Genomic DNA, 15,984 nt, shown 5'->3' on the forward strand with positions numbered 1-15,984 from the left:
AGGAACTGAACCCAGGGCCCTAGGACTGCAAGGCAACAATGCTAATCATATTGGCTCTGTGCCGCCTTTCTGCAAAATATATCCTAAAGCTGCTGAATCCTTTTTACTTCTGGGACCACAGTGTAGCATTAATATTTCACGCAGAATTTGGTTAGGTTAGACTTTTATTCTTTAAATATCAATTGCTAATGTTATTTATAATTAAAGTAAATATCATAATGCACATAAGACAGCTTATGCCATTCAAAGTTACCTGTTCGTTGGAAAAAGTCCAACTTTATCCTGTGGACATTTATCTCTATTTAGTGTGAGAGCAGTTGCACAGTGTTACTACAGTGAACAGCAAGCAAGCCCAGTCCAGAAGAAGTGAAAAGTGTACCATACCTATCCTTGATCTGTTTGGCAGCCTTTGTGGAAGAACAGGAGGAGAAGAAAAGAGAAAGTTCATTAGTAGAGCCATGCACATTCAAATGAGGGCATCATGCGTTACTGTGCAAAGCAACCAGAACAGACATTGAGGAGGTTACTTGGGTTACTGCACTTTTACTCAATTAATATGACATGAATAACCTTCTGGGAATTTCTGAATGACAAATTAGCCCCTATACAAAGTAGACAAGCACACTACAGATATTTGCTGTTTCAATTTAATTATTCTAATTTATGCAGTCATTACTGAGTTTGAAACCACACATGAGTTTTGGAAACTTAAATGAATTCAGTAGCCCTCCAATAGCATTGATTCTATCCTTTCTGGGTTTGCAGTCTGATTATGGGAAACTGATCTTCAAACATTTACAGGTTCTGGAAAGAAAGCCATTGAAAGAAAAGGATGGAAAAAACATTAATCTTCATTTAGCTGATTAAAATGTTAATATATTGTAAGGTTTTATTATGATATATTACTGAGAACAGTGGGCACAAAAGAAGAGATTAGTTGAGTACGTGTTAATAGTTACAACCAAGTGAATCAATACAAAAAGTCTGCACTACGTATATTCTTGACAAATGGGAAAAAAAGTCCTGGAATAGGCTACATTTAGGGATTCATTTGTAATCTCATCTAACACGTAGCTAACCTGTTTACATAATCTGAACCAAGATGAGTTTTGATATTTGTACATCAGACAGAGGTCTGGGAGGATCTATTTTTGTGTGAAATAGTTCCAGATTTAATAACAGCCACCAGCTATCCTAATCTATACTTGATCTGTGATTTACTACATCAGACTATAGTAATACCATATGTAAACATCTATAATGGTAATAAAACAAGCCTTTATATATAGACAAGGCTTGAGACAATATAAGACATATGGTTGAAAAACAAACACTAAAGCAAACACATTCCATTTACTGTATGTTGCATATAACAAGAAGAGCAGTATGTGTGTTCACTGAGATTTGTTGTTAATTTGAATAAAAAAGTGCATTCAAATTTTCTGAAGCCAACTGGTTCACAGTATAAATTCACAAAAACACGTGTACCCTCATGAATAAAACAGAATGACCTTTTATTAGTGAAATCTCTTTATTATTTCTGGGGAAGTTTACTGATGACAAGCTCAAGGAAAGTCTTCCTAATGTCTAAAGCTTAACACTACTCATCAAAACGTCTTACGATAGCTAAGTACATGCCGCTCACAGGTCAATCAGTCAGCTATATGGTCATGTTTCTAGAAGTGTTGTGGACTAATCTGACCTCCAATCAAAATCTAGTGTACAACATAATGCGGCTTGTGGATTTCCTCAAAACCAAGGGCTTCTATAATTTCTTACTCACTCATGGTGTGCCAGCTTACTTTCCAATATTATTACATAGAATAGGTCATTTGATATAAAATTTGAACATTATCTGATGCAAGCAATCTCTGATCTAAGTGTACCACATCACATCGCAACCATAAATCACAACTTTCTTCTTTCCAATCTGGTGGTTTTACTCAAGCTCTGCAGAACGTTGAGCGTCTACCTTTGCAAACTCCTCAGAATCTTTGATGTCCAGAGCTGTGTTGGCGAACTCCAGCAGCTCTTCTGAGCTTTCCAAAGCACTGGTACTTTGGGTGAGCTGATTCTAGCAAAAAGACAAATCACACACAGGTCATTTCACAGAAGTGACACATGACAAATGATCTCTATTAACCAAGAACCACTCTAGTAACCAATTAACCACCTTACTTTTTTTAAAAGACCAATATAACTTCACTTTTAAGAGTGCAAAGACCACGTGAACCATACTCAAAAACGGAACTACAATTCAAATGGTGACATAACCTTTTAAAGGTTTGTTGACTTTTTTGTAACTTGGAGCAATGAGCAAAGGTACAGCCTAATATTTTATTATTAAAAAGAATATACCCAAAACAGCAATGTTGAACATTATATCAACATGACAGTGGTCTCTCCAGAACAGAACACTAATGTAGAAAACACTTAGAAATCCAATTCTACGATTACAAACAATACTAGACAATAAAAAGTACCAACAGATTTTAATCCAAACTCCTTGTTTAAAACTATCAAAAGTAAACTTGAGGAGAAGAAAAGAAGAAGCAAAATAACAAAATGCAGTAAAGACACACATCATTAGGGAAAGGACAAAAAATAACATTTTTATTACTGAAGGTAAAAGTTATGTTCTGCGATTAGAAGGAACATCAATGCTTTTCTTTTTCAATTTAAGACGCTCGATTACAGCAAATACTGTTGCTCTAGCAAAAGTGAACTGGATATTGCCAGACCTTCCTTTGACATTAAACAAATGATGTGGCTTTGGTAAAACTCTCCCACTGGGTCAGTTCTGTTACACTGAACTAACCTGCACTTCACAGCTTTTAGTCAGCCAGTCACCATGTAGGCAAGACCTACTGTGTGACAAAGCTGAACCTCTCTCTTAGTTGCAGATCTGGATACTTGCCAGGCATCTATGCTGAGTCACAGTGGTCTGGCTTGAGATCCACAGTTTGTGTTATTTTCATTGTCCTTCCTAAAGGGCTGGAAGTTCAATTCTTCTATATAAACAGACTGGGACATTGTGTCAGGTAGCAAAGACTCTTTGAATCACTGGGTCTGTGTCATGCACCTTAGGTAAAAAGCCTGATTCTGTAAGGGGAATTTGACAAAAAGCAGGCATCAGGGTCATAGACTGAGCATTTCTGTTAGGTGGCTTTTAAACTTTGACAATTGAGTAATGGAGAAATCTACAATATCTCAGTCAAGATATACTGTATATACAGTACAGCATATTTAAAACTATCTTGATACATATTCATCTTTTGACTGGGGATAACATACTAGATATGAAATGGCTAACAGTGTACTGAGAGTTGGAAAGTACTGCACATACAGTTCAGGTAAGAGAACGGCAAAGACTACACTTTGATGCATGTAACATCCTTTTAATTTTAGCGGCTGAGCATGTTGCAATTAGGAAGCTAAGACAAATGTGTATCTCCTGAAAGAGATGTTTCCCTTTCAGCTCAGAAAAGGGATTAAGTAAATTCCATGGTCTTGGTGTACTGTAGCTATTTAATGGATAACTTTGGCTGCTAACTTGCTAGTCTGGTGATTCCTGCTGGCTTACTGTTAGCTAAGGGGACAGTTCCTGAATGCCAACGTTTCTGTAACAGTGGAACCACCTTTTTGGGCAAAGGGGTACAAAACCAGAACCCACATTGTGTGTGTTTGAAATGCAACATAATGCCAATCATCCACTGAAAAAAACATGAATATCTCTTATCTGCCTGAAATTCTAATTTTACTGCTCCTGTTCACTGGACTTTGTACACAGGGCAGGGCTCTCAGCTGCCATAAGAAAGCAATTAAAGCATAACTAGCATTTAAATTTAACATGGAAATTGAGAAATCTGTTTTGTTCTGGGGTTCAGATTTATGGAACACCTTTTAGTTTACTTTTCAATTGCAAACTAATGTATATGCACATGAAGACATCTTACCAAAAATATGTACTTATCCTTCTTTGGTTCTTTTATCTCTATTTTAGTGAAATCTTAACAAAACATGGTTGTAAGCATGCTTTTCAGGGCTCTTCAGAAATTCCACAAATATTACTCAAAATGAAAGCAAATAAAGTCAATTTAGCCAACCCAGTTGTGTTGTTTAATGGAGCAAGTAAAGTTTTTCCTAAATGCCATGTTAGTGTCTCTTCTACCATTTTTTCTTCCAAGTATAGTTATGTGATTTAACCCCCTTCAGTGCTTCATCTTTTAAATTTTTAAACCATTTGTTTAAAAAGATTAAGGCATCAAAGGTTACATCTAGCAGATACATTTGTAAGCACATTAGAGCTTGTTTACTCAAATACCTGTCTTTCCAACTCTGCTTGCTGCAGGAGTCTCCCACAGTCCAGAAATAAGCACAGGTTTTTCTGGAAAAGCGCCAGCAGCAACAGAAAACCATACCTGAAGTTCTTGTGTTTTCCTTGCCTGTTCCTGTTTGATTGTGTTGGTCATACTCTCCTTCATCTCATCCAATACAGAATACAGACTATCAAACTCTTCTTCGAGGTCTGAAATCACTTTTGAAGAGTTATTCTGTAGGTAGTAGATATTTAGATCAGTTTAACCTTCTAAAACTGAACTTGCCACATTGCTAGTGCTTCATTGGAAGAATATGTATTCAATTGCATATTTGAAAACATTTAAAATGATCATTTATGAGCTAATTTTCTTTTGAAACTGTTAAATCTAAAAAAATAGTCACACTATTTAAGTAAGAAGAAAAGCACAAAAACAATTTAAAAACTGAAAATATTGAGTGGAAAGAAAGAGGCTGTTAGAACTCCCAAACTGTATGTGAAAAAAATCTTGATTTTTAACCCCGATTCAGAAAGAGCAACATTCAACTAGAGATTTCTGAACTCAAGCTTGCTTATTTTTAAATATCTTTTACTAACACTATGTACTGTTTCAAAACAGGATTCCTGTCTACACAGTTCTTTCTTGGCAGTGTAGTAATGTCTGGGAAGAAAGTCAATTATATAATACCTTTAAGAGGATTTGTGTCTAAGTATTAACACTGACATCATTATAACAGTACACGGATACTGTAAAAGTAACGGCACATGACAGTGCATGTAAAAGGTAATTTCTTCACTTACAAAGATGTCTAACTGAAAGAAAAGTGTTTTCTTTCCCTTTTATCAACTTTTAGATGACTTCACAAACTTCTGCCATTTCAGAATTCCTCGGTTTTGACAAAGCCAGTTAAGTATAAAAAATAATGATTTTACAGTTTTGTTGTAGTTCCATAACAGACCAAATATGTGTAATATGTGGTAAATGTTGTTTTTATTTTGCTGTGTACAACATATGTCTTACAACAATAAGATCTGACATTTTTTATTTTCAGAGTTAAATCTTTCCTGAAGTCATAGCTACTTTGTATTTTGATCTTGAAGGCTTTCCAGCGGGTATTGGCTCCATCTAAAATGGGTTTAAAAGTTGTCCTGTTGTGACAATAAATGTACTGTATACTCAAAGCAGGCAGAAAGAAACTTCCTACCTGCACGCCTTTGAGTGTGTGGCTCACGGTGTCAATGAAATTATGGAGCTCTTCATTTTTGTTGGCCAGTGTGGTGATTATCCTTTGTAGGGCCTCCTGTAAAACAACAACAATAAATAAGTCTGGTTAGGGGAGTTAACCTAAAACAGGCAACCCCGGTCACAAAGTTATCAACATTTTCTCTTCCTTATGAGCTTTAAATGTTTTCTCCTGGTGGGTTACATATGCAAAATCACAAGGACATAAGGGAAACTGCCTGAATATCCCATTGCCAATGCACAGGAAGTTGTTCAATGATCGACCAGATGGTTTGAAATATTTTTGAAAAGAAACCTTAACCCTCAACAACTTTGTCAACTAAGGTCAGGTAAAAGACACTGATAAAATTCAATGGGAAAACAGATCTCCACACATTATGTATATGGACCTTCTAGCATGCTAAAGTTGTAGAATGCTCCTAGGTCATAAACTGAGAAAAGAATGATGCTGCATTTTTAGTTTTGCTGAACCTCTCAACTACCAATTAATCAGCAAAAACAAAAATACATTTCGGTGTTGATTTAAGGTCACTCCAAATGTCTTTCAATATCCCAAAAAGTCTAAATCTAAATTAACCCAATGCAATGAGACCCTCTTCTGTTAACAGACCACTTTTTTTTTCTTAAGGAAGCGGAAGTATTTAATGTTGATGATTCATTATTGATTTTGTTTGTTCAATCCGGTCCTTCCTTGGAGCTGTTCTAAGTTTTACTGACCTGCTGGTTTGGCAACCTGAATCTGAGAGGCAAGAACAAACTGGGCAGCCTCATAAAGATATGTCAGAAGGTCATTGGCGCTGTTCTTCCAGCCCAGCCCTCTCCTCCATTCATCATTCACGTGTTTTGCATAAAGCAAAATCCATCTGTGATGATCCTTCACACCCCTTGTTTAACAAAATCCAGTTACTGCCATCAGAATGCAGATAACTCCGAAACTAACAGATTCAAGTTCTCATTCATACCTGTAGCCATATCGTTACTCAACAGTATACACTACATACTTCCATGTAAGTATGTACTGTATATTGTTGTTCCCGTGGGATTTTTTTTTCTGTCCGTCTGTACACCAACACTGCTGCTGTAAAACAACGTGCTCCCCCCGGGGATAAAGACACCCTCTCTCTAACTTTCTATTTTAAATACAACAGTTTTCTGAATTGACGGAATGCTGAGAGTTTGATAACTAGTGCAGAAGTGAATGGTAAGGAACTTTAATGATTTAAAGTTTACAGTTACAATCTACTACAAACATCTCCTTGACAGACTTTAGCCTTTAGCATGAACATTACACACTGTAGAATGCCCACACCTGAAGAGGGCTTCACAGCCGAAACGCTGTGTTTTCTCTCTTATCTCTTTTCAGCATGGTATAAACCTATTACTTGTTCCATTACACACTGTATATCATCCAAAACTTAGAAACTACAGTGTGACTTTTACTAGCTGTTGGATATTACAGTAAACACATGCAGTATCACCATAGTGAACTCCTCCCTTACCAACACTTAACAAACATCAATGGTGTTAGTTCAAATTAAAAAGAGGGCACTGTTAAGGTGAAAAGGAAACAGACTGGCTAACTAAGGTGAGGGTTTTTTAAAGTTTTATCTTCCCACTCCACATATATTGTAAGAAATCAAATAATAGTAACAGTATTTGAATAGTTAGGGCAACATGCTGCCTGTTAGCACTGTTGCCTAACAGCTCTATGGTCTTGGGTTGAGCTGTGAGTTGCATAGAGTCAGAATGTTTGCGCAATGTTTTTGCGGGTGTTCTCTCAAAGACAAGACTGTGTGCTGACTGGCTCTGGGAGATTTTTAATTCCACGAAGAGCAATAGTGAGACTAAAAATAAAGAATCTTTTGGTGTCAGGTTTTTTAAGCATCCAAGACATCAAGCCGCAAAAAGCACAAAAGTAATACTGAGATTCTAATTCCAAAAACTAATTTCACCTAAAAAGCCATGTTCTGAGCTATTCGTTCAATGCACTGTAAAACATTACTAGACAATGATTTTGAGATGTAGAACACATTTTTATCATACATATTGATATTTCAGTAATTAAAAGTAGTTAGAAATACATATGGCTCTCAAGGGATAAAGGCTTTCTAAATAGTTTTCGTAGTATTGCAGTTTACAGAAATTACATGTACAGTATATGAGAAAGAGATACTGTATGTAAGGCCTGTACTACACATAAACAGACATTTAATGTAACACTATGTAACACTGTATGCTTGAAGCTTTTAACTTTCTTTACTACTTCCATTCCTGCGTGTTTCAGGAGTCTGTTACAATTATTCCAACAGTTACCAAGCTGAAATCGAAGAAACATTCAATTACATTACAAAGCAGTTGGCTGGAAGAGCCATGTTCAGGCAGGAAGTAAGCCAGCAGGAAGTCAAAAGCTCAGTCTCACATCCCAGTAGCTGATGATGACCACTGAAGACAGACTGTAAACTATACCACTGCAAGGGAAAGGAAGAAATTGCTTGGGTCTTACTTAAACATATAGCTTGCAAATGTGGGAGTGCATTCCTTTTACTTTTGGAAGATACCCACCAACAAACGAATCCATATTTAAAATATATCTAACTGCAACCTGGTAAGCAGCCCTGAAGACATTATTCACAATTCTAGACTTAAAAAAAAAAAGATATCTAAGCTCTAAGATAGGTCTAAGATCAACTTAGACCTAATACAACTGATATAAAAGTGGAATTTGTCAGTATGGACAATCTGAATTTTAAATGAATTTCCTTGTTATTTATATCATTAGCCTTTCCTGGCTTACATTTTGCTCTTGCTAAAAACTATTTTTGTTTGCTGCTTATATTAATATTTGGTCTATTAATGTCTTTCACATGTAGTCTCACTTGTGCAAAGTTATTTTTGCTGGACATTTAGTAAGTGCATCACAAACAACAATACAGACAACATAACTGGACATCTCACAAGTGCCAAACCAAACCCAAGAAATGTACAGTGAAACATGTAGAAATAAAATTATGCAATAAATTATCATTGTAAGACAAAATTTATTTTTAGCCTTGATTGACCTGTGTTGAGTCTTATAAATAACCTAAACTGGTAGCTGGAGAGACTGACATCTGTGACATGAAAACCACTGTGTAAATATACCTGAAGAAGGCTCCATGGAAGAAACGTTGTGTTTTCTTTATTCTCTTTTCATTATGAAATAAACCTATTACTTGTTCCTAATGTATAAATATGCCAATTATGGCGTCCAACCAAATTACTGCAGTACTTCAGCAAAAACAAGTTACCAGCATGCAACAGGCTTTAAATTGACGATCTGTGGTAGTCAAAGTTTTGATATCTGTGCCTTTTTACCCAAATGTGTTTTTCCACTGCTTCATTTTCAATTAAAGGTACACAAACATTTTGAAATATATTTTGGAAAATCTTTCCACTAGTTTGCACTCAATATTATCCTGAAAATTGGATTGTTTGATATTTTGATACAATGAATATCACACATGAAAATGCTTGGCAGTTGTGTGCTAAGTAACTAAGAATGTATGTGATTCACACAGCCTGGAGACTCAAATTCAGTCCCTCACCCTTTCACTGTGAAAAGAATCCCTATGACATAAAACTATTTTGGCCTACCAGAATTAGGTGTTATAATTTAAATCTGCAACTTTTATTAAAGTTGCATTAAAAAAGGCTGAAAACAAATCTTTAGAAAAAAAAGAACAAATCTTTAGAAACATCATTCTAAAGCCTTGGGAACTGACAGCTGTCCTTTCTCATTTAAATTACAATATTGCATCTTATTAGTCATGTGCTCCAAAAGCCAAAAGCATTGCACTCAAATGTACAGTATATACAGTGCCTCACCAGTACAGAAGAAACCTTCCATCTCTGTTGTCTTATTTGACTCACAATCTGATGTCAGAGGATAACTGGAGGTTACTGTGTGCGCCTATCAAACATTTGCCTACTGCAGGTCATCATGACAGCACACAGTATGACAAGGACAATTCTAGGCTTCTTATTTTCACTACGTTTCAAATAAACATTTCTAAGGTTTGGGGCACACAACTAAAGCTGAAGGGCACTGGGAGGTCAATGTATTGTTGAGGGAAACATAATACTCTCTACTGTGCAGCAACAGGGCCGGTCATCACTTTCAGAGAGTCACCCAGGTGGGTGCACAGTGACTGACACGCCTGTCACATGCTCACAGACACCACCTCGTCAGGGTCAGTAAGACAGGAGGTGTGCTTTATTAATTTCTCACGCTGACCCACTAACAAATTCATAAAATCTCAATTTGAACTCTCACACACCAGATTTCACAGACGACCCTGTTCTTTCACTCCAGAACAGACAGTCTCTTAAAATACAATGGTTTTCTAACTTAACTGTGTCCTTCCGGGGTACACATACTGTACATTCATACATTTCTTCAATTCCAGTCTCCTCCGTGATTGTCATTCTAAACCCTCCCCTTGTGGGGCACACCAACATGTACATTTCACAATTACTTCCCTGCACATCCTCACAATACATTAGGATTCCATATAGTAACACAATTAATTGTGGAAAGGTCCAAAGAGTTGAATATTTTTTTATTTTCCATTTACACTTATATATAGCACTCACAGATTTCATATAGGCTGCTGTTTGGCTTGTCATTGTGGCCTGTGCATTCTGTATAGGGAGTTTTTTGTACAGGATCTTTCTGAGGTTTGTTAGGGCTCACAAGCCACCCAGTGATGATGTGTTTTGTTTATGTGAGATGCTGTTGGGAATAATGAGCATGAGGAACGAAGCCCTTTTCTAAAACTGCAGCATCACAATGACAGCAAGGTCAATGGAAAAGTGGCCTCAAGAACAATAAAAAAATATGTCAACTAATTTCTCCCTTTACTTTATTCTTGGTAATAAACCTTACAAAATTTTGAGATGAAGTGTCCGTTCACATTTACCATTTAAGAATTTGTCAGGAAGAAACGTTAGAAAAAAAGGTTTCTTGGAAGAGCGCTCCCCAAGTAAGAGAATAATACAGGAGATAATAAAGAGGTAATAAAGACCAACTGGATTATTTGATATCCAGTAGATTTTCAATGACATCCAGTTCTGCCAACATAATGTAAAAACTGTGTCCTACTGTATGGCTTATTAGAAAATCGAATTCAGTCTTCGTGGGTGAAAACTGAGCTTTTTGTCCACCATGGCTATTTTTATGCAGCAATATATTCATGTTTTCTGTTTTTTCAGGGCCTACAGTGTACATGCAGTGCCTTCTCTGAACCTCTTTTTAGAGGCTTGCCTAGGCCTAGAGATGTGCTCAGCCATGACATGCACCAGTCTGCAGCAGCTCTGAGTGTGAAGCAGTGACATCACAGAATATGGAGCACAGCTCCTTGTCTAGACCAACAATTAGGAGCATCCCTAAGGATACCCTCTTTCCCCTGTAGTGCTTAGGCAACAGTACATTACGTATTTATATTTTAAATCACAAATATGCTACAGAACTCACAAAACAGCATGACAGAAATAAAACAGACGCCACCCTTTGTTCTGAGCTCTGTTGGGAGTTTGGGTCATGTGTGGAAATCTGATGTTCTCACTTTTGTACTTTCTAAAGCAAACTCCCAATACAATAAATGCATAGAACACATTTTTTTTTTCTCCAGCACATTACCACAATTAGTAGAAAAGCAAAAAAAGGTCAACAGACATTTTTAGAATGTCTCCTTCCAAAACAATTATGAAATGCTTTTGCTTAAAATTTCTCAAACAAAATTTTAAAAACAAAGTACAAACTTTATATACAGTATACATTCAGAGCAGCATTAATTCCCACAGCCTCTTACCTTTATCAGAGAGAAAGCTGACTGGATCTTTTAAAAATGTAAAAACTGCACACTGACCCATGGGCCACCTGTTCATAACCAGTGAAATTTATTACATCCAAAGTTGGTTATCACGTTTTTTAAAACTCAGAAATTACTTTGCGACATAATACTCTACCCTGACTAACTGCTGATGTACCTATCCTTTATTTTCATTGTCAAGGTTCTGTCAATGTCCTTGGGCCTGCAGGTCAGTGGAGTCCATGCAAAATCTCATGTAAATACAATGGACACCTTTGTGTTAGTACAGTACTTTCCTGCATACCATCTGGAAAGTCTACTTATCACATCACAGTGAACTGGCTTTAAAGGAAGAACAATTGAAAAACACATGCAGATGAAGTACTGTAACCATTCTGAAGACGAACACTAACTGAACGAAGGAAGGCTAAAAATACTGTCCTGTAAGAGATCTGCTTTTCATCACTGGCACTGACAAGTATAAGAAGAGCATCCCCACAAGGAGCTCTTTTCTGCCAGCAATGCAGCTTGTTTTACAGCGTTTCCTTGCTGGTAACTGCAGATCCTCGGAATCACAAACCAGCAGGGATTACTATGACAAACCTCAGAGTTCTTCAAGTTTATGAAGCATTTTACATAATGGACCCTTTACGAACTTAATGATTAATATGCGACACTGACAGAGCTTTATCATTCCGGTATTTAAGCATTTCAATGAAGTCTGAAAAACTTCTAAACCTGTAAAACTGAACAGAAATCCAGGATTTCTTCAATAAAATAACGTTTTGTTTTGTAAGTCTGAGACTCACACAAGATGAATTAAAGGAACAGCCCTTTTCTGTAATATGTGTTTCAGTTTGCCAAAATCAATTGCCTCACTCATCAGCAGGAATCTTTCAATAAAGGATGACACACCTGCACTTTAGAGCTCGTGTTCTTTACTTAATCCTTTCACATGAGCACCGACGTGGCACCGAGTGTCAAATGCAACGACTTTGCACTTTTTCGCTCTCAAAAATCAGGCTGCTCTAAAAGGGTGTAATTCCGTTATTAAGGCCAATAGGTACGGTATGTAAACTCCTATTTAAAGCTCCATACTGCAATGCACAATGTGCTTCTGCTGCAGTAACCCAACAGCAGTACGGAGGTCACGTATACTTTACAAAAGTGACTGAAGTCAATTAAGTAGGGATAACACTTTATATGTAACACGCTGCTGGGGAAAATGAAAAGGGAAAAATTCTGAAAACAAACAAGATCCTTCAGAAACCTCCAGGTGTTAAGATCTGTGAATCTGCTAGGCCATACCTTGCTTTCTTTTGACGGTTTCGTTAAAGTGTAGCAGTGCCAGGGTGCGAAATCAAGACATACAGTAATTGGCAAAAAAGCCATCTGTAGGCCACGCCTTTTGACTGTGCCTCGGGGACTTGTGGATTGCCCAGCCTGTACTGAACACAATGGGCCTGCACCTCTTAAATCTGTAGCCTGCCATGACAGATGGCCTGTTCCTCATTAAACCTCCCAGTTAAGGGTGATGAAAAAAGGAAAACAGGATAAATGGGTGTGTGACACTAATGATCAGTTTTGTTCTTGCGACATACGCAAGAAACTGAACTTTCTGAGATGTGATATTTCAGTTTGTTTGTAATTTGTTTTTCAAATACAAAGTTAAACATTTTAATTCAATTATGGAGTGATGGATGGGTATTTATTACACTTAAACTCGTAAAGCACAGTGATGTTTACTGTATGACGGGGCCCTCCTAAAAGTATTGGGGCAGCGAAGGTTGAACATGGATTTTCATTATGAGCTCAAAGAATGATTTCTCATGGAAAGTATAACTGCTACCTATTGTAACTTAGCAACATCAATTCCCTTCTAGGTTCTTTGCACAATAATAGAAATGAAATTGTCAATAAGCCGAAAAATCAGGCTGGCTGATTTACAGTTGATTAAAAGAAATAGCATCAGAGATATGAAGGGACGTCTTGATAATCCCCAACAACCTCCAGAGTGCAGAAGTGAAATTCAACCAAAATCAACTGTTTACAGAAAACGGAGACAGCAGACGTATATACTGTAGGCTAAAGACAGGAAAGTAAATCTTTTGTATTGTTGATAGAAATAACAACGGCAGCAGTGGAATGCATTCTGAAGTTTGCAGAAATATTTTGTCTGTTTACGTACTGTACAAGGGAACACGTTAACATGGCCAACGCAACCAAGACATTAAAGGTCAGTTTCCATATTTAAATAAAATTATATGCATTTTGAACATTAAAGAAAAACTGAGGATGGAACACCCTAGAAATAACTCAGTAGTGTGGGGCAGTGGTCAGGGTTCTGACTCCTAACGAGGAACTTGGTGCGTTCATTAACACGATGAGACACTCCTTATACCTCAGAAAAAGACTCTGCCCTCGGGTTGCTCCAGTGAAATACTCAGCTGGAGAGGTCGGCGCAAATGCAAGCCGCTTTGGATAAAAGAGTCAGCCAAATAAATTAGTCATTAAGAACTGAAAGAGGCTGCAGCACAGGCAAAGCATCTTAAATGATTACAATAATAGTGTGGACCACAGCCTTCATGCTGTTATTGCTTCAGAGGGATATGCAACTAAATATGGACACTTAAACTGATACTTAGTCACTTGAAATCGCTACTGAAAACAAAGTCTGTTTTTTATCATCAGATATATAAATCGCCCAAACCAAAATGCATATTATAGTGTATTATGTTAACGAAAAAGTGTTAGATTGTCAAGCAAAAAACAGGCCTGACTTTACTACAGCAGCACTTTCAAACAGCGCTGTATATTTTGTTTCAGGAATGCTGTTATTGCAGTGCATTTTGGAAAACATAAAAAAATGACATAAAGGATCATGACACAGTCCCAGATGTGTTGGATATTTTAGCACAAATGCAGTGGTGGAGGGTGGGAACAGCAATGAAAGCGCTTTCTCGCTCACTTCAGCTGCAGTAAGAGATGGAGGCACAGTGACAAGGCACTAAGAGGAAGGCCGCATCACGAACTTGATCCCTGCTTGTGAGGGGGCAAAGGGAGCTCGTCCTCCAGCGCCGCGCAGCCAGCAATCTTTCACAAGCACAAAACCAAGCTGCCAGCGAACCAGCAGACAAGCAGAGGAAATATACAATACAATACAATTCTTTAACTTGGTAATTCATTACGATGGCCATGTTGTCGCATCGTCTGCTGCAGTAGGCCTGCAACGGTCTGCGTGTGCCAACTACTGCTGCCACGCTGAGAAGGCGGACACCTCTGCCCCTGCATCACTGCGCACTGGAGCGGCACTGCTCTTCATCAGGACAGGTGCTGACTAACTTCTTCCTGGCCTTCAGAAGGGCCGACTAACTGTGCTGTCACTTCATTTACAAGCAAACTCTCCTTATGCCTTTATTAGGACATCTGAAGAACATGAGGTTATTTACTTCAGGTAAATACTGTTAATGTGCTTAATGCAATATCCGGCCATCCCTTTTCTAACCTTTTTATCCAATACTGGATCACCTTAGGGGGTGCTGGTGCCTATCCCTGCAAGCCAGTTGACCCACCAGTACGTCGTTGGACGGTGGGAGGAAACCAGCGCAGGAAGAGGAAACCCATGGAAACTTACGAAGAACATGCAAACTCCACAGAGACCCTCACAGACTACCCCAGGATCTGAACCCAAGGCCCCAGCACGGCGAGACAGCAACGCCTACCACTGCACCATGAATGCTGCCCCCAGTGCAATGTCTGCAATAGGATTTTAAACATGAAGGAATAAAATAAATTGATTAAAAAACAGTGTTGATTGACATTTCACCTCTGTCCCATCACATCCCATTCTGATTACAGTTCTAGTATTGCCAGTTTCTCAAATTGGGTTTTGTTTTCACTGTGGATTCCCCCTGCTGCAACAGAGTCAACTGTCATTGGTGACATAACTGAGCAGAGAAGCTTGTAATAAATCCATTCAAAGTTATCAATTAAAGAGGCAGCTTATGTTGCCTGGGCTTCAGCGCTATTTCAATTTTTACTGGCTTTACGTGAGTCACGTATTCAATTTAAATTCTCTACTGTACATCCAGCTCTTATTTTATTTCTCATGGTACTGTATAATTCTATGCAAGAAATAAATGTTATTCAAATTAAAAAGAGACTTCTTCTGAGCACCTGCTACAATATCAAAATACATAGTAAGGAAATTAATCAGTAGATTCTTTTTACAATTTCTACAACAAGAAATACTTGAACGCTCCCCGTCTATTTCCTTAAAACAAGCTTCAGAAAGTCTTTGAAGGAATTTCTTCCTACAATATTACAAAGGTGTACCTCACCTAGGCTGCAGAAAAGAAAGGAAATGTAATGAGTAAGGAATAAAATTAAAGTGGGATTACTCTGACCAATGAAGTTACTACTGTAACGTTTCGCACAAGATTAAATGTATTTTTCAGCAAAATAAAAATATTAACAGATTACAACCTGTTGATAAAGACCATAAATTATAACCCTTCAGAAATCCCCCCTTTTATTTATTTGAAGACACCTTTTTTGGAATAGATACAGTAGAT

General features: G+C 37.5%; 1 protein-coding gene across 7 annotated transcripts in view; it reads right to left on the minus strand.

Annotated features, from left to right (window-relative positions):
• fsd1l (fibronectin type III and SPRY domain containing 1-like) overlaps positions 1-15,984 on the minus strand; it is a 42,610-nt gene that overhangs the window by 21,190 nt on the left and 5,436 nt on the right. For all 7 annotated transcript variants that reach the window (XM_069187361.1, XM_015362470.2, XM_015362464.2 and 4 more), the window contains exons 2-5: positions 5,524-5,619; positions 4,422-4,553; positions 1,973-2,074; positions 385-407 (exon numbers count right to left, since the gene is read on the minus strand). In XM_069187361.1, coding sequence (XP_069043462.1) covers positions 385-407; positions 1,973-2,074; positions 4,422-4,484 — 188 coding nt within the window. In that variant the 5' untranslated portion in view covers positions 4,485-4,553; positions 5,524-5,619. The remainder of the gene's footprint in view (positions 1-384; positions 408-1,972; positions 2,075-4,421; positions 4,554-5,523; positions 5,620-15,984) is intronic.

This window comes from Lepisosteus oculatus, chromosome 3 (genome assembly GCF_040954835.1).
Source record: "Lepisosteus oculatus isolate fLepOcu1 chromosome 3, fLepOcu1.hap2, whole genome shotgun sequence".
In the NCBI taxonomy this organism is placed as follows: domain Eukaryota; kingdom Metazoa; phylum Chordata; class Actinopteri; order Semionotiformes; family Lepisosteidae; genus Lepisosteus; species Lepisosteus oculatus.